The sequence below is a fragment of the Peromyscus californicus genome, unplaced genomic scaffold (assembly GCF_007827085.1).
Source record: "Peromyscus californicus insignis strain IS unplaced genomic scaffold, ASM782708v3 Scaffold_6__1_contigs__length_162567912, whole genome shotgun sequence".
In the NCBI taxonomy this organism is placed as follows: domain Eukaryota; kingdom Metazoa; phylum Chordata; class Mammalia; order Rodentia; family Cricetidae; genus Peromyscus; species Peromyscus californicus.
The window spans coordinates 131,507,496-131,534,517 of NW_026294584.1; the positions used below are offsets into that span (position 1 = coordinate 131,507,496).

The window sequence follows — 27,022 nt, forward strand, 5'->3', positions numbered from 1 at the left end:
CTTGATTTTATGAAGCGCTGGGGATTGAACCCAGAGCTTCATGCATGCTAGGCAAGTACTCTATCAACTGAGCTACACCCTGAACTCCCCAGGTCCCCCTCTAAGCTGTGATCCCACTCCGAGAGGAAGAAGATGCTGTGTCCCCCAAGTCTCTCGTCTCTGTGCTTCTGAAGTTCCATACCAGGAGGTCTAGCAGGATGGTGGAGCCAACCTCGTAACCCAATGCAAGGGATTCACATCTTGGTGAGTACAAAGCCAGACAACCATAGCCAAGACACAGAGTGGAGAAAGATTGGCTGCTTGCAGCAGGCAAGGAGAGTATCAGAGTATTCCAAACTCAATGCCCTTCTCAGACCGAGGGACCACAGGACCTCACCCAGGAAACCTACATCTATTTACATAGTGGTGGACTCATTCCTGAACATGTTCACTTTAAGGTCATGATTTAAGATGGAAAAAATAGTAGGTCTATTTTTAGGGCATGTGTAGTTTAAGGCCATGGTAAGGCAGGATAGAAAGACAGGGAAAACCTAGGGGGACATCAGAAGGGAAAGGTGGTCTTCACCTGGAGACCTAGTTGGTATTTAAAGAAACTCCAATACAACTGATAACACTGAAATAGCTTTCTGAAATGCTGGTGCTCCTAACGACATCTCAGGCAAGCTTGCCATAAAGCAACAGATAAAGCATGCTTACTTGGGGCCAGGGCATTTGTAACCTTGAGTTAAACCCTGTTAGCACTCATTTCTCATCCCGAAACCCGAATGGTACACCCCATAAGTTCACCTTGCAATTTCATCCTCATAAGGGACTTCTTTAACATAAGATAAATAAGTAAACCGGTTTATATGATTTTATTTAAAATTTGAACTGCTTAATTTTTAAACAACTTAATCCTTAAACGTTGCTGTAAATGGTGCCCTTTGAGCAGTGTGTCTTAGAGAGTGCTGAGTCCTGCCCACAGCCATTGTAAAGACGCTCAAGTGGGGGTAGTGGGGTGCTCCTTTTGAGAAGCCCACACCCATCGCGTATCAGTTATGTAATGCCCTTTTCCTAAGACAGTCTCTCCCTCTCCCTCGCCCTCTGTCAGCACTTACATATACATGAAGCGTGAGTCTGCACTATCCTTGTCTTTATTTAATGAACTTGGTAGCTTTGCTCCACTCTGATTTGTCCCAAAATCCTTTACCACAGTGAAGTCAGTATTCTGGCTTTACCTGAGTGGAAGCCCCTGAGAGAAGGCACCCCCAAGGGAGGGAGCTATTAGGTCAGGACTAAAGCTCTGAGCTGTAGCGCCCTCCCCCCAATGTCCCATTGTAGCACCTGTTTAAAGGGTTGAAATGACAGGAATGGAAATACTTCTGGGCACACTCAACTTGTATCATAAAGTTTGAGTTGAGAATTAAAAAAGACACTTTTTATACAGAGCATGTTTTAATATGGGAATTTACCTCTACTGCTGCTGACATCACTTCGTGGGTCAGACCTTCTGAGCCCCCAGTCCTATCCAGGAACCTCTATCGCAAGCTCAACAGACTTGCATCGTGACAGCCTTGACGGCTCCACCTCATCTGACTCCTATGGTAGAGGCTCCACGTTGGGAAGGACAAAGCAGGACTGCTGGGGCCTGCTTCCTCCTATGCTTACCCATCCAGGGAAACAGGCGGCCAGCCACCACTCCTCTGCATGGCTGTGGAGGGGTTGTTACCCAGGAAGAAAGAATGAAAAGCTCAGAGCTCTGCCTGGGGGAATGACCTCGTTCAGAAGAGGATGTGAAGAATTCCATTCACACTGAGTTCTCAGAAACATTGTAAACACAACTTGGAAAGAATAAATAAAAGGGTGTTCAGAGCTCCATGGTGCTGGTAGCAATAAACAACATGCTGAACCCTTACTTAACAGAGAACTGGAGACATTGAGAGCCGAGGGGAAGCCTCTTGGGATCAGCCTGTCTTGGGAGCCCGGGATGCTGCTGCTGAATGAAGTCTGTACCCGTCCTGGAGCAGTCGGGTCAAGGATGTGTGTAAGCTCACAATTACCCCTTCTGCACGCAGATCCTTTAACAAAGGGGCTATGCTCCTTGGACTCAAAAAAGGCTAAGCACAGTCTCTGGCCAAACATAGATTAGGAATAACTCCTGAAAATACAAACCTTAAACCTAAACTGAGCACTGTCCCACAGTCCAGCACACAAGGCCATGTCCTCTTAGGAGGCAGACAGAGGCCACAGAGCTCTCTGTCCCTGACTAAAGGCAGGGGCAAACATAAACTTGATTTATAACAGACGACTCCAAGCCCCCTTCCCTCCCCATTTCAGCGGCAAAGGGTATCTAATTGGTCCAAGGGATTAGCCATAACTATTGACCAATAAATGAGTTTTGCAGACCCAGGAGAAACTCTTAGGTAACCACTCTAAAAGATCAAGGGAAAAAAAAAATCCAGGTAGGGATATCAAAGGTTGAACACTGTGGAAAAAATAGATTGACTTCATAGAACTAGTCAGCCAAGTCAGTAAACAAATGGATAAAGACACCAGATACCAGGTGGGGAGAAGGTGGAACCAGCCCTCAGAGCTGCAGCATGCAGCGGCCACGAGGTCCAGGAGCTGACAAAGAACTTTCAGGTACGCAAAGAACAAGAAAATGTGATACATGATCAGAAGAAGAGGACGAGAGACAGAGCTTTTAAGAAGCCCCCGGTGTTGGACACAGTTGACCAAGACTCTAAAACTACCATTACACATTTGTCCAAGGAACTAGAATAAATCATATGTAAAAACTGAAAACAGAGTGGTGCAGAGAGAGAAAGCCAACCAAGACACTGTGGAAGAAAAGGACAGTGTTTATGGGGTATTATGTGATTTAAATCATGAGTGCTTAGAACAGGAAGCCTTACAAAGATACAAGGCAGTTGAATGCCTCATTTGGACAGAAACTGGGAGGTGAGGAGTGAGTCTCAATGGTCACTGGGCTGGATTTCATTTGGGGGTGTGATGAGTATGTTATAAACTAAAATAGTGGTGTGTATAAGGAACTCATTATAAATATACTAAAACCCATTTGACTGTATGCTTTAAGTTGGTCAATTTTCATGACAGCAAATTATATTTTAATAAAGATGTTTAAGAAAAGTAAAACCAGTTAACCAACCAAGCAAGAATCAAAGATTTTTAAAAATATGTAAGAGCTGACGGAATGTCACCCATAGGCTTATGTGTTAGAACATTTGTTCTCCAGAGGGTGGCGCTGTTTGGGAGGAATTACAGAACCTTTAGGAGGTACAGCCTTGTTGGAGGAAGTGCATCACTGGGGGTGGGTTTTGAGGGTTCATAGCCTCATGTGGCTTCTTGTCACACACACCCCCATTTCCTGTGTGTGTATGAAGTGTGACCAGCTGGCTTCTAGCTCCTCCTGCTGCTTACCAGACCTTCTCTGTTATCATGGACTCTAGCTCTCTGGAACTGTAGGCCATGCCCACTCTTTCTTCCTTAAGATGCTTTTTTTTTTGGTCATGGTATTTTATTGCGGCAACAGAAAAAAACTAATACAGAAGCACAGGAAGAGGACACCAAAACCTGGCTCCTCCTGGTTATGGGATTTGTTCCCTCTGGCCTCTGTCTTCTGTCAGTTGGAAGCTCTGTTTCTGGGGCTCCAGCCCTGAAAGCTGGAGTCAAGGTGGTCTCTTGGGTCTGTACTGGCCTTGCCTCAGACTAATTCAGGGTGTCGTGCTGGCGTTTCCTTGTTCTTTCCTCACAATGCGGTCCCTGTAGTAAAGGGACACACCCACCCACACCCACATTCCGTATGTTTTGTTCTCCCCTGACTCCACTATCTGACATCCTTCATTGACGGAAGTCAAAGAAACAGCTTCAGTGCCCCTGTGGTCAAGGGCTCATAGTAACCCATCCGACGTCTAGCTTTTGACTCAAGAGATGGGTTGAGTAGCTCTCACCTACCTACTCCAGGCCTCCTAGCTTGCTTTCTGCCTTTGCTCCCAGAGTCTGAGCAAACACATTCTTACCACAAGCAGCCTTCTTCCCGCCTGAAGCACTGGCCGTGCTAAGCACCAGTCAATACCACCTTATTTGCACACACTTCTAAAAAAAAGAAAATTACCTCTTAGGTGCTGAAAATTATACAATGAACATGTTACTTATCTAGACTATAACGTGTGTGATTTGAGACTCAGCCATTAGAGAACCTTGAAGTGTGTCCCAGACACAAACTATAGAGCCCTCCCTTCTGGTTGCTCATGCGCTATGGTCAGCTATGAGGAATAACATGTCAGTTCTTCCGAGCAACACTCCTGTGGACCAAACATACTATTTAGAATTAAAAGGTGTGTTGCAAATCTTTTTACTGAGAAGTATCTGACTCAAATTCACCGTCACCTCAGTAGCCCCAGATGGAGAGCTTGCCTGCCTCTTCACTCCCCTCTCCCCATGTGCCCTTCTTTCCTCTTCCCCTTCCCTCCTCCCTGTCTAGAGAAGACATCTGTTTATCACTCATCCTATTCCCAGGTGCCTAAGCATAGCGGATGTACTTCCCTGTGCTGAGTGGCTCTCTGGGGGCAGTCTCCCTGGATCCTGACATACAGTGAACACTCTATGCTACGTCCTGGTTATTCCTGCTACAGGCTCTCAAACTCTTTCAGCTTACACCATCTATTTGGAATCTGAACACTGCCCATACAGTGGGGGATGGGGTGGGAGGAAGCCCTTAGCTATCCTTCTGGAATGAGAGATGCTCTTCTGGCCAGCTTTCCTGGCAGTGAGCACAGAGTGGCATTGTTTCCCTGGGTGATTCTGAAATGCCTGCTACCCAGCCCAGGCCCAGAGTATGCTGAGAATGCAGCCCACTGCCGGGCTGTTCTCACTTGAGATCTGAAGCATCCTTTTCCATATCTACCCTGAGCAATCTTGCTCAGGATTCATGGCCACTTCATCCAACACCTTCTGTTGAGGTGCTTACACTGCCGATGCAACCCTGGGCCTTTAGCACCAGTATGCTGCATCACACGCAAAATGCACCATAGGGTCTTTGCTGAAGGCTGAACCCTTTGTTGGGTGCAAGGGAAGCTGAGATGATCTCTTCTGCTCCTTTGGGGCTTAGCAAGTTGGGTCTGCATTCTTGTGAAGAATGGAGCCATGGTCTGTTTTCCCCAGTCTGGCCAAGAAGGAAGAGCCTGCATTGATTCCATATGGCAAAGCCTCATTTGTGCCATCCTGGAGGTCTCCACAGATCTGACTTGGTACACTATCTCATAGTTCTGAAGCCCAAGTCACCACTGAGATGTGTAGAGCAGCTGACCAAATGAATACCCTGAGTTCTCTACAGGGACCATGGCTATTAGGAGTCCTCTGGCAGGCCCATCCATCTGTAGACCTCTAGCTGAGAAGCTCAGAACAGGTCAGTGGCCATGAGAGAAGACAGAAAGAGCGGGGTCTGGGAGGGAGGAGGGATGATGGGGGTCGTGTCAGAGGCAGTTTCCTCTGGTCCACTGTCACTGTCATCCAGACCTTCAGCGAGGGACGGGACGATTCTGACCACATTGTCTTCAAAGTGTACCTGCTTCTTCTTGGCCAAGGAGTCAGCTGGCTCCAGCGCCAGTTCCATTAAGGTATCTTGGGGCTGCAGGACACGTGGCTTCTTGGTCCCCTTCAGGATGCTCTTCATGTGGATGAAGAATGAGCCAGGCCCCTCCTTGAGGGCCCCATGGAAAGTATACGTTTGCTCAGTGTCCCCAGAGCCTGTGGTGCTCACAGCGCTGCTGGAAGGGTCTGTGTACTGCTCTGTGGGGGCCAGCACCTCTGGGGCAGCCTTTCTTTTCTTCCGCTTGCTCAATAGGAAGTAGGCCAGGCCAGTGATGATCAACATGGAACCTGGAAGAGATCTGGGAGGTCAAGATGCTGCACAGACATGCCATGGAGGAAAACTAGAAGCTGGGCAAGCCTCCACGGAGCCACTGCTGTATGTACCATGTTGTCCAGCCGTGATCAGCACCCCAGTAGGTCCAGTCTTCACATATCCACATCAGACTCAGGCTGACATGATGACATGATAAGGCTAAAAGGTTAAAACAGGTCCAGTGCTATGGGGCCAAGGTACCAAAGAGGGCTCTGCCTGCCCCTTGGGGGATCATTCTGACCTCTATGCCCCAAGTCCCCTCCCTTCACATGGAGAGTTGGTCCTGATACTGACTGCCGACATCCATCACTACTCTTAGCTTCCCTCTCAGGGTGGATTTTTGGGACAAGGCATGTAATGGCTTTGCTAGATATGCATGCTGCCGTGGCTACTGAATCTGCTGGATGTCTTCTCACTCCTAGAAATGTGGAGACTCCCCAGTTCCCACCCAGGAATCTTGGGGAGACGTGAATCTCCCATGTTCAGGAGCACAGAGAATACTGGCTGTGGCTCATCCGTGCTTCCCTGCAGACTCTGCTGTGGTCTCCCACAAGGAGCACAGCCCACCTGTGGGAATCCAGGAACCTGACTGCCAGTTCCGGGGTATCTTAAGTCCGCCCCTTCAAGGGGCGGGGCTTATGGCTCACTGGGTGTCAGGGTGAATCCTCCAGTGACTTTCTTCAGGGCCCGTGGCATATATGCTCAAGAAGAAGACAGCTTATTCTCCTTCGGTTTAGTCTGGGGAGTTTCTTTGGTGTTTCAGATGGGCTCTGGGAGGGGCACAGTGCTTATAGAAATAAGGAGGAACGAAGAGGAGGCTTGTAGAAAAGAAGGTAGGAGACAAGTGCAGAGGCGAGGACGCCACTTCTGGGGTTAGACATTGAGTCATCGGGCAAGGCACTAGGGGGAGGAATAGGGGATAAGGCTGACATGCTGTTTGGGGGTCCCACAAAGCCTGGAGCTTAGAGCTGAAAAGGTAGGTATTGGGGGGATGTGGAAGGGTCTGGGCTGAGGATTAGCCATCCTATTCTTTGAAAGTGGTCAGTGAGAAGACAACCCAGGGTCCCATCAAGGGTCCAGCCTCCAGATGGCTGTGTCCAGGAGGGCTGCACCTCAGGATGTTGCTGCTGCTTGGTCAGCACATCTGACAGTCACTCTTACACACTAGGTCAGAGAGGGCGGAGGGGCTGGTGGGGCTCTGGGAGGCAGGACCTGGTCCTCCTGCTTAGAACACATCTGTGCAAGGCCCACATACTTCCATTACCCCTGGTGCTCCTACCTGGAATGGTCACGTGCCAGACCAGGACGGGGTGGAGGAAGCAGGCCACAGACAGCAGCATGTAGGCTAGGAACTTCTGGAAGCAGCCCAGCCAGTGGGCCTTCTCCCTTGCTCTGTGTGCCAGAGATCCCGGCTGACACCTGGAAGAGGGGATTAGGGTTAGCAGGTTAGTAGAAATTATTCCAGGAAAGTGCCGGCTCCACAGAAGGCTGTGGGAGCCTGGGGTTGAGCCTTTCAGTATCCAGCCCCACAGAAGGCTGTGGGAGCCTGGGGCTGAGCTCTGCTGTGTCCATGATCTCTGGAGTGGCTCCTGTCTGAGCATGTGAGAGAGGTTGGAGCCACAGAAGCCCAGGGTCCTCACTGTGGGTTCTGTGGTTAGAGCGCTTCCTTGAGTCACTCCAGAGGGTCCACGGGGTTTCTACAGGCTTCTCTGGCCCTTGTTTTTAGCTGTGGTTTTGGCCAACAGGAAAGGAAAGTTGATGGAAGCCTTGGGGCTTTTTTGGAAGTCTTCAATGGACCAGTAATGGTGTGCAGTACAAGAATCACCCTCCTGGGACCACTGTGGGGCCTGAACACTGCACAAAGGACAAGCAGGCTGAGATTCAGCTGCACTGTGCTTGCTGAATCTTGCCAGACACAGGACAGAAATGGCCTGGAAAAGCTTCATGTTTTTACTGACACACAGGGACCACCAGGGTAAAAGCGGAGCCCTAATATACTGAGCAGATCTCTTCAGGGATCCTGTCTCCAGGTTTCAAAGTACGACAATGCCTGTCCTCTCAGAGCATGAAGGGGCCACCGGCACGAAGACCTTGCCTAGTACAGCTCATTGGTGCCCTCTGGTGTCTGTCTGTCTGTGGGTGTATGTGCACATGTGCACACATACAAGCTGATGCGTCCTTGTGTGGTGAGAGATGATGCAGAGAGGATTCTGAGACTAAAACATGCCTGCAATGTCGGGAATCCTTTGAGGCAGAATTCAGAAGAAGCGGGGCAGGCACACTCCTGCACAAAGGCTGAGCCCAGGAAGCAGCTAGTGCCTTCCCCCACCCCCCACATACACAAGGTGCTAGGTCTAGCTAGCTATATCTGAGGTCTGACTCTCGCTGACCATTTAGGGACCAGACTATCTGAGCTCTGCTAGCCACAGTCCAGGTTCTGAGCCCTTACCACACTGATGGCACACTGAGCCGTACTTGGCCAGCAGCAGGGCCTTTGCGGTGTGAATGCTGGAAGAGCCAGTTCTTACACACTGCTCTGTTCCCCACAAGCTGCCTCCTGCAGGGTCCTCAACCTGTAGTGGACAGCATGGACACAGTCCCAGAAACTGAATGTCCTGGAGTAGGGAAAGCTGACTTTGCCGGGGAGTCTGGTTAGAGGCAGGTCCTGACTAGATCTGTCCAGCTGAACACAGCAGAAAGCCGGTGCCTGGGCCGAGCTGATCTAAGACCTCTCCAGGCTGGGACTTGATGCTTCTGGAAGGAGAACCAGCCCACAGTGGCCTCAGAAGCAGGGCAACCTCAGCCATGGCTCGGTAGGTGAAGTATCTATCTGGGGCTGGGACAGGAAGTTTGCGAAGATCACTCCTGGAGGCTACTTACTTGAAGCAGATGGCCAACAGTTGTGCCACAAAGTAGGTCCCTTCACACACAGAGATGGTGACTCCTGTAAACCTGTGGATGAAAAAAAAAAGGTGAGGGAGGGCTCCCTTGGATTTATCAAGGTTGTCTGCTTGCAGCTCCTCTGATTCCCAGACATCTCCACTGACTGACACAGTGACCATGATCCCCACCCCCATATATTCGTTTACCAGACATATATATGTATGTATACATATATATTCCCTGATCATATTTACATATATACACATATATCTATGACTAGGGAATATGTATGTATGTATCTATGTATCTATCTATGTATTGGTGTTTGCTGAATAAGGAAGTGATTATAAGGATGCCTGGATATGTGAATGTGTGGGTAGATGGGTAGATGATGCATAGAGTTAGTGGATAAAAGGATGAATGGATGGGTGTGTGGGCAGATGGATGGATATATGGATGGATGGATGGATGGATGGGATATAAGGATGGATGGATGGATGGATGGATGGATGGATGGATGGATGGATGGATGGATGGGGGAATAAGTGTTTATGTGTGTGAGTGAGTAGGCAAGTCTGTAGATGGATGAATGGGTAGGTGGAAAGGTTGGTGACTGTTTGGCTGGCTGGCTGGATGAATGAGTGATTTGATAAAGGATAGATGCACTGGTACATGGGTGCATTAGTAGGTAGGATGTATGGATGAGATAGATTCATGGGTAGGTGATGGACAGGTGGAGGTGTAGAAGGGCAGGCAGATGCATGAGTGAGTGCATGGAAGGATACTGGCTGATTTATGAGGTCTTCTCAAACCAGAACTTAGAAGCCTCTGTGGCTCCACCTCTGAGATGAGGTGGAATTAGCATGGGAAGTGGGTTACTCTGTGTTACTCTGAGTAGTAGACAGACATGGAGTGAGCTAGAACAGAGCAGGCAGGCACGGGTATACATACTCACAGCAGATAGAAGGCCAGGCTTTTGAACTGCCCCCGGAGGAAGGTCTCGGTGCCCACTCCAATTAACACTGCAGGGGAAGAGGAGAAGGAAGAGTCTGGGTATACCACTCCACAGCATTGTCCTATGAGCGCACTTGGCTAAGGCAGGAGTTTCTTCCTGAGGTCTGAGGACCAGGATGGTCCCATTCCATGTGTACTGACAGCTGTGGCTACATAAAGAGAGCAGGAACATTCCTGGGTGATCCCTGAAAACCCCAGGTAGAGCCCCAGGAACACCACAGAAGCCACCGTCTGTCCGTGTGCCCTTCAGGCTCATGGCTATTGTCTTTGATGGCTTCCAAGACTCTTGCCATCCAGGCCCAGGCCAGGGTATGTGTTTTGTGCCTTGCCACGGGTGAAAGTTGCCTCAATTCCACTCTCTTGCTGGGATCACTGAACTTGTAGCTGGTGTGCAGCATCCATAAATATAAGATAGTCACCTGAAAATCCAGAAGGTGCTCAGCCTAGAATTAAGGAAGTATTCATTCTGAAAGTGGCTCTCATATTCAAGAAAGTACTCACTCAGAATTTAAAAGGATGCTCACTGTGAATTTAAGGTGATATTTACTCCATGTCGGTCTTAGCCCTCTGAGCCCCTACAGAGTGACAGAGGGTGATACACAAGACATATTGAGAAGGATGGGACTTTTGGGCTACTTTATACTGTCACGGCTTCAAGAAGGATCTGAAATAGGAAAATTAATGAGCAACGTCAATGAATGGGGAGGGGCTCTTTACCCACAGTGAGTACATGTGTTAATGAAGTAAAATATGAAAACAGGCATGTTCTTTCCTCTTGAGAGGGCTGATAGGATAGACTAGCTCTTACCGTAGTTCCATAGTTCCTCACAACACTCCATCAGATATTAAAACAGAATGTCTCTCGCCACCATGACACATGCTGTTTGCCTTTTCCAGAACAGAGCAGAGATGTTGAACCAGTTGGTGTACATTCACCGAGATAATAAGGTTTGTTAACACAGAGGAAGTTGCAGAAGATTCCAAGCATGGCCGGGAGGCTCCCTGTGCGCTCAGGTCTATGCAATAGACATAGGTGAGCCAGGGTTGAGAAGCAACATGGGAAAAGGTCTGAATTTGCGGTAGAAACATCCAGACACTCAGTTGGAAGAGATTTCAAGGAAACCTTGGTATTTATTGCTTAATTCTAATCAGTCTGTTTGGGGGAGAATTTCCCCATGGCAGTAGAATTCACCCATTTTGTACTTGATCATTTTTTCCTTTCCTCTCCTCTTTTTCTGTGTTTCAGCACTGGGGAGCAAATCTAGGGCCTTGGATATGTTTGGCAAACTCTTGGCCACTGAATTACATTATTGGACCCAATAGATTCCTTAAATATGACCCACAGGTGAAAGACGCCATTTGAGGTGTCTGTTTTGGCTTTAGCTGGTAACAGTTCCTGTGAATAGATTGCAATTATAGCTCTGGCCCTACACTCCTCTTGGTATCCACACCCTTCATTTGTGATTTCACCATCCCTCCTCTGTGGCAGAGAGTTGTCTCTCTCTGACTCTGGGATCAACAATGTGACTTTCTCTGAGCAATGGGACTTTCTAGACACAATGCAAATAGAGACATAGAATGGACTTGAGAACTTGGCCTACTCTCTTGTGTCTCTGGCACCACCAGTCTTCCCACTGGAATATGAGAGACCCATGGAACAGAATTGCCTTATCATCCCAGGCAAGACCAGTCAGCCATCAGCTGTCTGGCCTCCAGGCAGGGAAGTGTAGGCAGCCAACATTAACAGAGTTGCCTAGCTTACTCACCAGGATGTGAGAACATCTAAGGCTTCCTGCTGTATGCCTCTGAGATTTTCAGGTGTTTGAAGACATCATTTTAGTAAGATAACACATGCACTTTCAGTGACAGCTTTAGTGAGACATACTTGGTCTCCAACAAATTGCACATGTTTAAAGTGCAGTTTGGTAAGCACTTACATATGTCTTTACTCATGAAAGCATTGCTACATGAAGAAAATGGACATCATAATTATCCGGAAAGTTTCCAGGTACCACATCAGTGAGATCTTACCTTCTCTTCCCTTGACCCACTCCTAAGCAGCTGGCGATCTGTTTCTATCACTAGAGATTAGTTTATGTTTCCCATGAGTTAAGATAAATAGCATTGAATAGTATAAACTCATGTTTGGTTATTTGTTACATTCACACAGTTATTTCCAGATTTTTTTTTTCTGTAGTGTGCATTAATAGTTCATGCCAATCTATGCCTGGCTGGTATAGCTGACTGGGTGGGGGGGGGGAGCGGAAACACACCTTACTTTGTTTATAATTCACACACTAATGGACAACTGGATTGCTTCTAGTTTTTGGTTATTATAAATTGAGCTGCTATGGGTGTTTATATGCAGCTTTGCATGACTATGTGCTTTCGTTTCTCTTGGGTAGATAGATGCTTGGGAGTAGAATAACCAGATCATATGGCACAGCTTTTGAAGAAACTGTCAGACTGTCTCAAAGTGAGTGCACTGTTTGCATTCCCCCTAGTACTTGGGAATTTCATAGCCTTGCCAATGATTCAGTCATCCTAATATACGTGCATGGCTTCTCATGATGTGGATTTGCATTTCTCTAAGGACTCATGATGGGGAATGACTTTTCATGTTGGTCATCAGTTGTATTTTGTGTTGGCTTCCAGTACTATATTTCAAAGGGAAATGTTTTAAAATTGTGATGGAGACCAATCAGAAGAATTTTATTAATTCTTTTACTATGGACTGAACTTTTGGTATTGAACTGAGAAACCTCAGCCTAACTCAACACAGAGATTTTATCCTATTGGCTAAGAGTTTTATTGCTTTAAGATGTACATTTTAGATCTATGATTTATTTTGAGCCCTTTAAAAATAAAATATAAAGTATAGATGCGTAGTTTTGTAGAATGGATGCTTAATTGCTTATGTATCATGCATTAAAGCGGTACCTTTAATATGCTAGCTGCCTTGTGCTTTGTTCAGGTTTCCTTGGCAAGCTGTACATTCTGTCTCTCTTCATTGCATTACTGTGCTGCTGGAGCTCCATCATGGTGCTGACTCTATGTGATGAGGCTGGACATCCTTGGCTTGTTCCGACCTCATAAGAAAAGCACCTAGCCTTTAACTTTCAGAGATCTGCATGTTTTTTGTTTTTCAGCTTTTAGATGCAGGGTTTTTTTTTTTTTGGCCTTCAAGAAACATACCTAATGACTACTGATAAACAGAATTTTATTATAAAAGGATGGAAAAGAGTATTTCAAGCAAATTGAACTAAGAAACAAGCAGGCTATTATATCTAACAAAATGGACTTCAAACCCAAACTAATCACAAGAGATAGGAGGGATAGATAGTTTATGCTTATTAGAGGAAAAACCCAACAACAGGATGTTATGATCCTAAACATAGATACACTGAATAAACATATATTTCTCAGTTCTGTAAAAGAAAAACTATTCAATTTAAAATCACAGATTGACTCCAACAGAATGACAGTAGGTGATTTCAATACCTCACTTTCACCAATAGACAAGTCATCTGGAAAAAAAACCAAATAGAAAATCTGTGGAGTAAGTGACATGATAAATCAAATGGACATAATGTCTACTGACAGAGCATCCCTACCAACAGAGCATCCCTACTGACAGAGCATCCCACTAGAACCCTATGAATTAGAGAATCCCCCCAGCAACCCAAGGAACTTTCTACAAAATAGACCTCACATTAGGACACAAAACAAGTCTCAACAAATACTGGAAAACTGAAATCACATCCTGAATATTATCTGACAACCATGGATACTGGATACTAACAACAGAAGAAATAACAGTAAGCACACAAACGCATTAGGCTACACAACACACCACTGAATCAAAATTGGGCTAAGGAAGACATCAAGAAGGAAATGAAAAATGCCTAGGACTTAATGAAAATGAAAACACAACATACAAAAATCTATGGGACATGATGAAGACAGTCATCAGAAAGTTTATAACAACATGTGCATAAATAGCAACTTTAGAGAGATCTCAAATGAGTAACTTAATGATGCACTGAAGCCTTTGAAAAAAAAGGACAATTAATACTCCAAAATAGGAGATTGGAAGAGATAATCAAAATCAGGGATGAAATTAATGAAACAAATGATCAATACAAAGAATCAATGAAATGAAGAGTTTGACAAACCTTTGACCAAACTAACTAAAAGAAAAGAGAGAGGGTGGTCCAAATTAATCAAATTAGAGAAAAATGGAGATATTATAACATACCTGAGAAAATTCACATACTTATAAAGACATACTTTAATAATTGATATTCTACCAAACTGAACAAAAATCTTTTAAAAATGGATGAGTTTCTAATACATATGATGTACCAAAGTTAAATCAAAATGAAGTTAATACTTTAAGTAAACTTAGAACATCCAACGAGCTAGAAGAAGTAATTAAAAATCCCCCAAATTAAAAAAAAGTCCAGGGCCAGATGGGCTTAATGTAGAATTCCACCAGACTTTAAAAGAAGAACTAGCACTAATTCCTCAAACTATTCACAAAACACAATAAGAAGAAACACTTCCAAATTCTCTTTAGAAAGCCAGTATTACTCTGATACCAAAGTTAGACAGCTGACAAAAAGAAAATCATAGGCCTGTATTTTTGATGAACATAGATGCAAAAATTCTCAATAAAATGCTTTCAAATTGAATTCAAGTACACATCAAAAAGATTATCCACCATGATCAATCTTTGGAGATTCAGTGATGGATCAATATACACAAACCCATAAACATAATCCATCACACACAGAGACTAAAGAACAGTAACCACATGATCTCTCCTTTGATGCAGAAAAGGTCTCTGATAAAATCCAGCACCCATTTTTGATAAAAAGTCCTGAAGAAAGTAGGGATACAGGGGACATGTCTCAATATAATAAAGGCAACATAAAAGAAGCCCACTGTCAACATCATCTTAAATAAAGAAAAACTCAAATATTTCTGCAAAAATCAGGAAGACATAGATTTCCACTTCCCCCACTCCTATTCAATACAGTACTTGAAGCATTAGCTAAAGTAATAAGAACAAATAAAGGAGATAAAAGGGATATAACTAGGAAAGAAGGAAGTCAAATAATCTTTATTTGCAAATGCCACAATTCTATAAATAAATGACCCTAAAGATTCCACCAGAAGTCTTCTATAGTGGTAAATGCATTCAGCAAAGTTAACTGCAAAACTAATGCACAGAGCAGTAGCCTTCCTACATACAAATGACAAACACGCAGAACTAGGAATCAAGGAAACAATAACACTCATGTTAGACACACACACACACACACACACACACACACACACACACACACACGCACACACACACACACACACACACACTAAAATAAAATAAAATAAAAAGACTTGAACTATGTCTAACCAAGGAAGCAGAAGACTTGTATACTAAAAACTTTAAGGTGCTCAAAAGTTAAAGAAAACATCAGAAAATGGAAAAATCTCCCACTCTCATGGATTGGTAGGATCAATATTGTGAAAATATCCATCCTACCAAAAGCAATCTACAGATTCAGCACAATTCACACCAAAATTTCAATTCAATTTTTCAGAGAAATTGGAAAAAAGGAAACAACAACAAATTAAATCTCACATAAAAACACAAAAGACCCAGCATAATTAAAACAATCTTGGCAAAACAACAACAACAACAACAACAACAACAACAAAATGCTGGAGGCATCACCATCCCAGTTTTCAAGTTATTCTACAAAGCTATAATAATACAAACAGCATGGTATTCAATGAACAATGGAATAGAATTGAGGACCCACATAAAACCTACCTTCTTGCAGCCATTTGATTTTTGACAAAGAAGCCAATCATACAAATTGGAGAAAAGACAACATCTTAAACAAACAGTGCTGGTCAAACTTGATAGCTTCTGCAGAAGAATGAAATTCCATCTTTATCTCTCATCCTGAACAAAATACAACTCCAAATGGATCAAGGACCTTGACATAAGACCTAATACCTTAAATCGAGCAGAAGAGAAAGTGGAGAATACGCTTGGCCTCATTGGCACAAGAAAGGCCTTTCTGAATAGGACCATAACAGTGCAAGCATTATGATCAATAACTAGTAACTGGGAACATAAGGCCATAAAAAGTTTCTGTACATCAAAGGGCACCATCACCAGATTGAAGAGGAAGCCTACAGAATGGAAAAATTCTTTACTAGCTATACACTGGACAGAGGATTAGTGTCTAGAACATATAGATAACTCAAAAATTAAACCTACTATAGATGCTTCCCAAAATATATCTTTCCACATACATAAAAAGAGTCCAAATGGAGTTATTCTATAGTGGATAAACAATGTCCCTACTAGATATGGGAGGCTAATGAATACAAAGCCCAGTGCCATGAATGGACTTATGCTTCTTTTGCAGTTGTTGGTCAGTGAGGTTCCAAAAGTTCACAAACATTACATTCTGTTGCCAGTGTTCTTGTTTACCTCCCAGAACCGAAAACTTGATGGCAAGACCCTATTGCTAAAGAGACCACATGCTTGAGTCATACATAGGACATGGAGAAATCAAGGTGGTGCTCACCTGGAAGATACTATGCATGCTTCCAAAGGAGAAAAGTAATCACCAATCTTACCCCGGTGTGATCTCTGTGGTCCAAAATACCAATAGGCCTAGCAAGGCATGCTTACTGGAACAATAGTAGCACAAATATTATGGGAGTAACCAAGCATTTGATTGAAGGTCTGTTCCAAAAGGTGAAACCCATACCTGGCACCATTATCAGGCCAAGAACCTCTGTCTAGAGAGATCATTAACCCTAGGAAATAACCTAAAAGTATTATTTTGATAAACAGACACAACATTAAACCAATTCCAATGACCTATCATTATAAATACAGATTAAAGAACCGTTCAGTCCTCATCAGGGAAGCTCCTGCTTGCAGTAGATGATGATCAGCACAGGGACCCACAACTTTCAAAGTGCAGAGAATAATAGACTGCAGAATGTCTAGCCCTAAATGTACCCATATGCCACAGCCCCTCCTCTAAAGGCTCGAGGATCAATGTAGAACTGTCAAAAGTGCAAGAGCCAGATATGCTGGATGACGATAAGAAACCAGTTTTTCTGAACACAGCAGGATAGCTGCACATATGAATTCATGGCAGCTGTGACACCATGCACAAGCCCAAAGCAAACCAAGTCCCAGCATGCAGAGGGAACTTGGGCATGTAGTTCTACCCCTAGCCCAGGAGTTCTTGACACTTCTTAGTTTCTGGGAAGGGTCACTTTTCTCTAAAGTGTAGCCCCCGGTAAGTCAACAATGCTCCAATGGAAGGAAGGCCATACATATGTGAACAATTTCGGGAGTGCAAATTGGTGGGGGTACACACAGTTGTATGGGAAGGGATAGGGCAATAGTTTTGAGAAGAGTTAGGGGTGGGAATATAACCAAAACACTTAGGAAACTCTCAAAGATATAATAACCATAAAAAAGAACTCATAAGAATTAATAGGGGCAGCACAAATAATAGATGGCCAACTATAAATCAATGATTTAAAGGTTAAAACAATTTGTATTTCTACAACAAGTTTCTCTTGGTTGTGGCATATTAGCCTTCTCATATATTTTTATTTTGTTTGCTATAGTTGTTCAGATGGTTGCTTCTGTGCTGGTGCAGGGAATTGGTCTCTAGTTTTTTCATAGCATCTTTAATTTTGGTGTCCATGTTGTTCTGGTTTGATTTCTGGTGATGTTTCAAAAGCAAGACCCAAAAGAAACTTGAGGGGAGAAAGGGGCTTTTTTATCTTACAGCTTGCATAGCATCACTGAGAGATGGTGAGGCAGAGAGTGAAGCAGGGGCCACAGAGAAAGGCTGTTTACTGGCTTGCTTTTAGGCTCATGTTCAGCTATATTTTTCATACAGCCCAGACCCATCCACCCAGGGATGGCACCACCCACAGTGGGTTGTGTTCTCCTATGTCAATCAACAATCAAGAAAATGCCTCCCAAAGCCAGGTGGTGGTGGTGCATGTTTTTAATCCCAGCACTTGGGAGGCAGAGTCAGGTGAATCTCTGTGAGTTCCAGGCCAGCCTGGTCTACAGAGTGAGTTCCAGGACAACCATGTCTACACAGAGAAACCCTGTCTCAAAAAACCAAAACCAAACCAAACCAAGCAATCAAACAAACAAAAATGCCCACACAGACAAGTCCAAGGCCAGTCTGATGGAGGCACTTCCTCAATTGAAGTTCCGTCTTCCCAGGTGTGTCAAGTTGACAACTGAGACATTGTAAATGCCAAGTCTATAAAATGGGTTGGAAGTCACTCCCTCCTTTTAAATTTCTGTAGGAGTTCACCTGGAATGCATATTATGTCTTCATTAAATGTTGGCAGAGTTCTCCTGTGACGGTATCTGGGTTGATATATCAGTTTTTGGAGATGAGACCTCTGTGTGAGATCCTGTGTACTACTGAGAAAACTGTCTCCTATTAGAACACCATCTTCCTTGTGAGGACTCAGAAAATACTTTCTTCTCAGCCTTGGCTAGGAATACCTACAGTGTATATACTTCTTATTTATTCTCAGTGTTAAGACAATGTGTCTATTTGCTCTTCCGAATGACAATTTTCTTAGTGCTAGAAAATAATGATGGTGAATCTACAGCATGGACATCTTCATCTGACCTTCACCTTATCTATCACAAAGCTTTCTATGCTCTCTCCTCCACCTTGGGGGTTGGTGTGCAGCTGCAAACCTGCTTTGTTCAGACAGCTGAAGGAACAGCCAGCTCAGGAAATGCAAATCCAAACCACATGAAGATTCTATCTCGTCCCAGAGAGAATGTCCATCATCAAGGAAGCAAACACATGTTGATGAGGATGTGGGGAAAGAGGAATGCTTACGTGCTGCCAATGGGAATTGTCTTAGTTAGGGTTTCTATTGCTGTTAGGAGACACCATGACCATGGCAACTCTCATAAAGGAAAATATTTCATGGTGGTTTCACAGGTTTTTGTCCATTATTGTTATGGAGAGAAGCATGGCAGCCTGCAGGCAGACATGGTGCTGGAGAAGGAGCTCAGAGTTCTACATCTTGATGTGTAGGCGACAGGAAGTGACCTGTCTACTACACTGGGCATAGCTTGAGCATATGAGACCTTAAAGCCTGCCCCCATAGTGACATACTTCCTCCAACAAGGCCACACCTCCTAATAGTGCCACTTCCTATATATAGGCCAAGCATTTAAACACATGAGTCCATGGGGACCATTCCTATTCAAACTACCACAGAGATGTAAGCCAGTAGAGCCACTGTCGAGATTAGTGTGGAGGTTCCTCCAAAAACCCCAAATAGAACACCATGTGTCCATTCAGTTACACCACTGCTGGATCTACACTCAAAGACATTCAAAGAAACTAAGTTAGCATATCACAGAGGTGCCTGTCCACGCATGCTTGACTCACAGAAGTCAAGATATGAAAACACTCTAGGTGTCCATCTATAGATGAACAGATAAAGAAAATTTGGTACAATTACACATGGATTTTTTTTCAGTCTCAAAGAAGAATTACTTGTGTCATTTGTTGGAGACTATAATGTTGGGTTAAATAAACCAGGCTTAAAAAGAGAAATATGTCTTCATATGGGGGATCACACACACACAAGCACATAGACACAGACACACACACACACACACACACGCACACACGATTGTGAGCAAGCGTGTGCATGCATACTCTCACACACCTACATGCACAGTATAAAAATAGAAGGAGGAATATATGGGAAAATGTAGGGGTTCAGTGAGGATAGAGAGGGGAAGACAAGAGAGGCTAATAGGCAGGTGGATATGGACAAAGTATTATATATATATATATATATATATGATAGATGTATGCATAAATGTTATGATGAAACCATCATTTCGTGCAATGAGTATAAAGGGGATAAAAAGAACTGTAAGCCCATGACAAACAGATCAGAGCCACCCTCCTCTTTCTGGTTTGCACACTGCACCTGGGGGGAAGGGGGGAGGTGGTGGTCACACCTCCCAGCACACAAGTGTGATTGCCAGAAATTCAAGTCCAGCTCAAGCTACATAGTGAGTTCCAGAACACCCTGGACTACAGAGTGAGATCCTGTCTCAAAACCTGCCACCACCCCAGCTCAGTATGTGATGGGACGTGTACAACCGGATCAGGCCTTTTAGAGCTCACCCTCGCCCTCCGTCCAAGGCTCCTGGGTCACTTCTTGCCTTGCTTCTTTCATTTGATTCCTTCTCATCCTTCAAGAGGGGCTCCCTGTTCACAGACCTTGTTTCCTGAACAGGCTTCTGGAGTTGGCCTGCTCTGAGCTCAAATCGATGGCAGCAGGTTTCCTTCCAAGTCATTGCTTCACCAAAGTCTCCAGGTAGAGCCAACGGCTGTCCCTGCTCTGCAGACAGGAGACTGGAGCTCAAAGAGTTCATGTGGGAAGGGGCGGTACAGGTCACAGAAGCGTGAGGTGGTGGAATGTGTTCACTAGCTGCTTCCCTGGTCAGATCACCCTCAGTGCCCTGGGGTGGAGGTCTTGGCTCCTTCATGTATGGGGACATATTGCATAAGATGGAAACAGCAAACTTTTGCAGAGGAAATGAATCATAAGTAGCTTTCCATATTCCAATTCTAAATCAAGAAAGGAAGACACAGGTGTGAAGAAAGTCCCATTGAGAGGCAGGAGAGAGGGAAAGGGGCAGGAAGAATATTCATCAAGACTACCAGACCAGAAAAGGAAAAAGGGGTTCATTGGGAAAAACCAGAAACACGTTTTAACCTCACTGGGACAAAAATCCCCTGCAGACATGTCGGAGTACATGATTTCTTTAATGGCAGGAGGTGGTCATGCAGATCTGCATTTAAAGATGGTTGCAATTAACATGCAGTGGAGGTGGGGAGGCTGGCAGCCAGGAGCACTGGCAGCTTTAGCAGGGGACCGGGGTTTGGGTTCCCAGCATGCACACAGTTCCTTACAGCCTCCATTTCTGTTCTGGGCATCTGATACCCTTCTCTGACCTCCACAGGGACCAGACACACATGTGGTGAACAGACATATACGCAAAGCTAAACATTCATACAATAAGAGTAAACAAATAGACAAAATTAAAAAAAATTAGCATGCAAGGTCCTAGACAGTTACTTAGAAAACATTTACTTTTTTTTTGAATGCTTTGACTGAGACTGAGTGGATAAACTTTTAGCATAAACCTTGTTGTACCCATTAAGAAATGAGAACACCTGGGCCAGGCAGTGGTGGCGCACACCTTTAATCCCAGCACTTGGGAGGCCGAGCCAAGTGGATCTCTGTGAGTTCAAGGCCAGCCTGAGCTACAGAGTGAGTTCTAGGAAAGGCTCCAAGGCTACACAGAGAAACCCTGTTTTGAAAAAAAAAAAGAAAAGAAAAGAAAGAAAAGAAATGAGAACACCTGGGACTTAAATGCTGCTTTTGTCCTGATATATATTTGTAAGTCATTTGTGTATTTGAAGGGTATGTGGTAAGGAATGCTGCTATTTAGAATGTGGCTATGTCTATTAAATAGAGAAGCAGGTTAATGGGTCATAACAAAACAAACAAATAAAACAAGCCCTAAGTGATGCCCAGATTGACTCCAAGCACTTGATTTTGGAGAAACAGGACATTAGTTTGACAAGTAAGTTGCCCACAACAGCTTTGCTTGCTTGGCTGTCTCCTCAGTCCTTTGGTTGTTCTGCTGTCTCCTGTCCTTAGAAGGCCTTGTATCGCTGCTGTGCGCCTGAGTAGATTGGACCTCTGAAGTGCCAGCTAAATAGTAAGCCTCAGTTTTCCCAATAATTCAGCACTACAGTCTTCAGGCATTCACGGGTGTAGGCAAGACAGTAACACTAAAGTTTGCTAATATATACTTCTGGACATCTAAGTGGTTCTACTGTAGTTTGCCTTTCTGGAAAGATATGCACACAGGGCCCAAGAATGGACTCAGCTGGAGATCTTTGGGGTGACCAGATGAATCAAGCATGCAGATTATTCAGAGTGGAGAACCAGCAGATAGCTTAAATACCAGTGTCTTCAGCTTCAGGAAGGACTTGGTGTACTTAACTGTATTATTTGCTGCAATCTAGTCACGCCCGTGACACAGCCCCACTCCCAGACTGCGCCTGTGCAGTCAGGGCTGACCCAAAGTAGGGTCATAAGAGTAGACAGCGGAGGGGCTCTGACTGGGCCTCTCCACTGTTCTTTTTGTTTTTGTTTTTCCTACACCTTCTTAGAGTCATTAAAATACAGAGACAGAAGACTAAAATTGGTTGGGAAATAAAACCACAGTGCCTTATCTTGAATTGCAGCTACTTGTAAAACTGAAATCTGCAAGAACAATACCGCACTGCTTAGCTATATCCCAGGTAGCTGCAGCTGGACTGCTGTGGGATGGTCTGTATGTCAAATGTGTTGCGGATTGGTCAATGAATAAATCACTGATTGGTCAGTGGCCAGGCAGGAAGTATAGGCGGGACTAACAGAGAGGAGAATTGAGAGAACAGGAAGCTGGGTGAGAGAGACACTGCCAGCCGCCAAGATGAGAAACAGCATGTGAAGATGCCGGTAAGCCACGAGCCATGTGGCAAGGTATAGATTAATGGAAATGGATTAATTTAAGCTGTAAGAAAAGTTAGCAAGAAGCCTGCCACGGCCATACAGTTTGTAACCAATATAAGTCTCTGTGTTTATTTGGTCGGGTTTGAGCGGGTGTGGGACTGGCAGGTGAGAGAGATTTGTCCTGACTGTGGGCCAGGCAGGAAAACTCTAGCTACACTGGACAATTGGACTTTCTGGAGTTTACTCTCGAGTCTGCCAGTATGCATAAGCTCTTCAGATTCTCCACTCAGTCTCTGGTGCCTGTTCTGAGCGGTGGCGCCTGACTTTTCCTATTCCATTTCCCAAATCACACTTTAACCCTGATTTAGGCAGAGGACACTGGTTAAAAGTGGGGTCCCATCAGCTGGACTCTGCTTCCCTGCTTCCTTGGAGGAGATCTTGAGCAGAGTGCTTCAGTTCACCAAGCCTTCTTTTCCCCTGATGTACAATGGTTATGGTGATGAGCACAGCGAGGCCTTAACGGATACTGCAGAGGATGGGATGGGGTTTTGCACTGAAGACAAGTAGCACAGAGCTTGGTCCATGGTGAAGACTCCAACTACCATTACCCAGAGACTGGAGGGTTCAAATAGAGATACGAATGGGGGCACATGTGCACTTGGGGGTTGGAAGTGGGGAGTGGAAGGTTGAGTGGGGCTGGTTTGAGGGTCTGGGTGGGAGTGGGTGGGGATGGAGGTGGAGGTGAGTGAACAAACTTTTAACATAAACCTTTTGTTCTGAGGTAGGTTGGGTGGCCCTAGCAAGTATGGAGGATGACATCCCTCACCCCTTCCCCCAGGGGACAGAGAATTCTTGGGAAAGTCCATGCCTGTTTGTGTGTGTTGACAGCCAAGAAAAGGACTTCCTTCCCAGATACAGGCCCAAAGACAGGATTCCCTTCCTTCCCTGAACTCCATGTCATGGGGACTGGGAAAGGCATCTGCACATTGCCTGGGGAGCGCTTCTCCTTTTCGGGCTTGTTCAGGGCTGAGAAGACATGAAGAGTCACTGGAGATTTCCCTGAGAATAAGTGTGTAAGTTCAAAGGCGAATAGGTCTGCCTTTCTGTCCAAATGCTGGGAACTAATCTTATTAGACAGCCATTTCTCATGAGGTAGAAGAGTGCCCTGCCCTGCTGAGTCCTGCCCACTGAGTATCTATTTGCCAGGTCCCTTCTGATGTCCAGCTTGTATTAAAAGCAATCACACCATTGTGAGATGGTACACATCCCAAAGACTAAGATAGGAAGGTGGCAAATTTGAGGCTAGCCTAAGCTAAATATAGGGTCTGCCTCAAAGCAAAAACCGAACCAACCCAAACAGAACAGTTTAGAAGGTATCACCTCCACTGAGTCTCTAGTTCTCATACAGGATATGTTTGCCATGTTTCAGGGGAATACAGAGAGAGTTTGCTTTCAGACATGGATACACAGATGTTCCCACATCTGCACAGGGTGGGCAGGCCTCTTGGTCGGTGCAGTTTCTTAGTGTGTCTGCTTTGAGGGCAGGGTCTTGCAGCACATCTTGGCAACAGGAGCATTCACACTCACACATTCGCACACTGCACACACAGCCTTCATGTCCCTATAACCTAGAAGGCCAGGAAAACACTCTGCAAAATCATGTTAGAGTAGGGTGTGTGTGTGTAATGATTAAGAAACCACGTGACAGTTCCAAGGGGTAGGGTTTTCTCGTTTTGAAAATACTCTGGTTAGGTACTGTCTGTCTTGGTGGTTTGTTTGCTCTGGGCTGGCTGTAGAGTCTGTCCTGAAAACCAGTTAGAGTATAGGGCTTGAGCTCTGTGTCAGCAGCAAAACCCATGATGGCCCATTAAGGGAGTCAGGTGGAGGAAGCAGTGTAGAGAGCAGTCCTCTCTGCAGGGCATGCCTCAACCACAGCTACAGGACTGCTGTGTTGTGAGAGCACCCGGAGCCTGTCTCCAGGTCCACAAAGGGGGCTTCTGGGCAGAGGCTGCCACCTCCCAAGATCTGCACAGTCCCTGGAGGTGACCCACTGGGAGGCTTTGTTCATATCTCTGCCTAGCATCTGGACAATCCATGTTGTCTGTGTACACAGGGCACCTCATATGCCCGACTCCCTTGGATTTCTGCAAAATGCCAATCTCTATTTCAATTCTCATTTCCCCTTTAGCAGCAATGTTCCTACAATGGGGCCTGGACTTTTCAACAGAGGATTTCAACAAAAGAGGCTTAAGGGAGTGAAGAATTTGCAAATCTTGTACTGGACAGAGGCCCAAAGCCAGTGATGTTAGGAGAAACCTAAGATCTGCCAGAGAGCACCAGAGCCCTCTCCAGCTTTTCACTTTCTCCAGCACTCTGGAGAGCCCAAGGACTATTCTTTGAAAGCTTGGTCCTAAAGATAACTGCAACCTATTTTTAGTCTGGATCTTGTATGAAAGCCAAGCAGGAGGTCCATCTTCAACATTCGCAGCAGCCTTTTTACAGAGATGAAGGTTGTGGTTAAGATTTGCAAGATGCCTTGGTGTGCACGTGTGCTGAGGGGTGTGGAGTGAAAGGCCTCCCTTAGTTGAGATAAATCAAACTCACTAACCCATTAGAAGGACAGATATGTGCATCTTAAGCAGCATCCTGGCAGGGTGGAGGTAGTAGCTCTATGTGAAGTATGGACTGCATTCTAGACGTGAGATTCCTGGTAGCTCGAAGGGTACAATGTATGTATTTAAAACTCAAGGTTCAGAGGGAGCACAATGGGCTTGGAGTGGCAGGGGTAGATAGTAACTCACACTCTCACCATGGAGATATATTTAGGATTACCTTGGGGCCTTTGTGATCATTGCCTATATGTAAGAGGAGTTGTGGTTCTGAAGGAAGCTAGAGCTGGCTCTTCCACTAGACTTATCCACACAGGCCTGAGCAGATCAATTCTTTTGCCTAGGGAGTCAGGGAGGGCTTTGTCTAGTGCTGTTGGAAAAACCCAGGAACCAATGTTTCAGGCTATTGATGCTCGAACTTCTTGTGTGACCTTAGCAAGGTCACGGCTCCAATCTGAGTTCATTTGCTCCAGGAGGGCTGGAATTTGACCTTGCCTGCTCTGACTCATAGTCCTGGTGCCAGACGAGCCTAACAGCTGGTTGACCATGAACCCAACCTAGTAACCTAAGAATGATCTGGATCCCCACTGACACTGGAGTATATCACAAAGGCATCTACCAAGAACTTCTGTCCACACGTTCTTTCACAAAGCACCGCATCTGCTAGAACTCTTGGTCAACAGATCCATCACCACAATGATCAGGTAGCACAGCTTCAAAGCTCCACAGGGCTGGACCAAGGGTGTACATTCATGAGAGGCCCGAGGCTTAGCTCACATGGCTTTGGTTTGAACTGGAGGAGCCTTCCAATCAGGAGAGAATCTTGAGGAAGGTTTTGTCCAGATGCAAAGAAGGATTTAATGTGTATCTCTTCTTTCCCCCCCAAGGACCCTAGAGTCCAGAGCTAAGGGCTCAGAACACTGCTATTCAGTTCCTCGGCACAGGACAGGTTCTCCCCTTTTTGGATTGATGGGGCTAAGGTCAGGGTTAGGGTCAGAAGTCAGTTCTTTGCTAACCATCTGAAATCCCAGTTAGCTGAGCAGCTCAGGTGATTTCCAGGCCCCTGAGCCCCATGTCAATGCTCCTGAGGGTGGTTCATAGCAAAGGGGCTGGTTTTCAACAGTGCATAAGTCAGCAGGGTGTGGGAGGGTCCGCGGAAGCCTGCCATCTTCATACTCAGTGCATCTCCTAAGACAGAGCTGCCCTGTCAATGGGATTCTCTCTGACTGGATAGGCCTATTGTTGAACAGAGCAAGGTGAGCTTAGGTGACATTTTTGTAATTATACAATGGTACAATTCTCACAGTTTTCCAGCCCTTTGTACCTTCACCTCCAGTCCCCATCTCATCCTGCTGTCCTCATAACCCTCTGTGGGCAGGGGACAGAGCCCTTAGCTCATTGTAAGATGCTGAAGGTTCCCACAGTCTCACAAGAGTAGGCTGCCACTGAGTCTCAGCACCAGACCCACGGCTCACTCTTCTTCACCTGCTTAAGGCTTACTCTGCACCTGCCACTTTCCCACAGTACAAGGTTTCTGAGGGTCTTAAAAGAGCAACAGAAGGGCAGATGTTGCCAGATGTGCCCACCATCTCCTGACCAGATACCATTTCTCTAGTACCTTTCCCTGTTGGGCCTCTGAACAAGCAGGTGGTAGGTTAGGTCGGATCTTACCTGCAGCAGTAGTGATGCCCAAGAGCCGGCAGGTATATTCCAGCCCAGTCCAGAACACCTGGAGCTTCATGGTGCCAGAGGTGTGAGCAGAGTCCCAGAAGGGCAGACTGCAAAGGTTCCTCTGGATCTGAGATGCTCCGGATGCTTTTCACATGCAGGAGGCTGTCGAGGGTGGCTGGGGGCCCCTGGGCCTCTGGGCTCTGCCTTCTGGATCTAGTTCTCGCTGCCACAGCCTGGCTGAGGTGTGAATAGGGCTCACCTTCCTAGTTTAGCAACCTGTGCCCTTGCCAAGTGCTGCTCAGCTTAA

The 27,022-nt window shown here is 45.4% G+C and overlaps 1 protein-coding gene across 1 annotated transcript; it reads right to left on the reverse strand.

Annotated features, from left to right (window-relative positions):
* Positions 1–1,611: 1,611 nt before the first annotated feature.
* On the reverse strand, positions 1,612–27,022 carry Tmem72 (transmembrane protein 72). The gene is made up of 5 exons (XM_052720677.1): positions 26,716–27,022; positions 9,744–9,810; positions 8,786–8,857; positions 7,185–7,324; positions 1,612–5,880 (listed from the first exon to the last, which is right to left on the reverse strand). Exons 1-5 carry the CDS (start codon positions 26,783–26,785, stop codon positions 5,399–5,401), a joined length of 831 nt encoding a protein of 276 aa, XP_052576637.1. The 5' UTR covers positions 26,786–27,022; the 3' UTR covers positions 1,612–5,398.

Bases quoted from the DNA above. Each gene is read 5' to 3' on its own strand.
- Tmem72 (XM_052720677.1), bottom strand. From the start codon at position 26,785: ATGAAGCTCCAGGTGTTCTGGACTGGGCTGGAATATACCTGCCGGCTC. The intron at 8,858-9,743 runs GTGAGTATGTAT...TTTCATCCACAG, and splicing joins AGCCTGGCCTTCTATCTGCT to GTTTACAGGAGTCACCATCT. The intron at 7,325-8,785 runs GTAAGTAGCCTC...CCCCTCTTCCAG, and splicing joins CTGTTGGCCATCTGCTTCAA to GTGTCAGCCGGGATCTCTGG.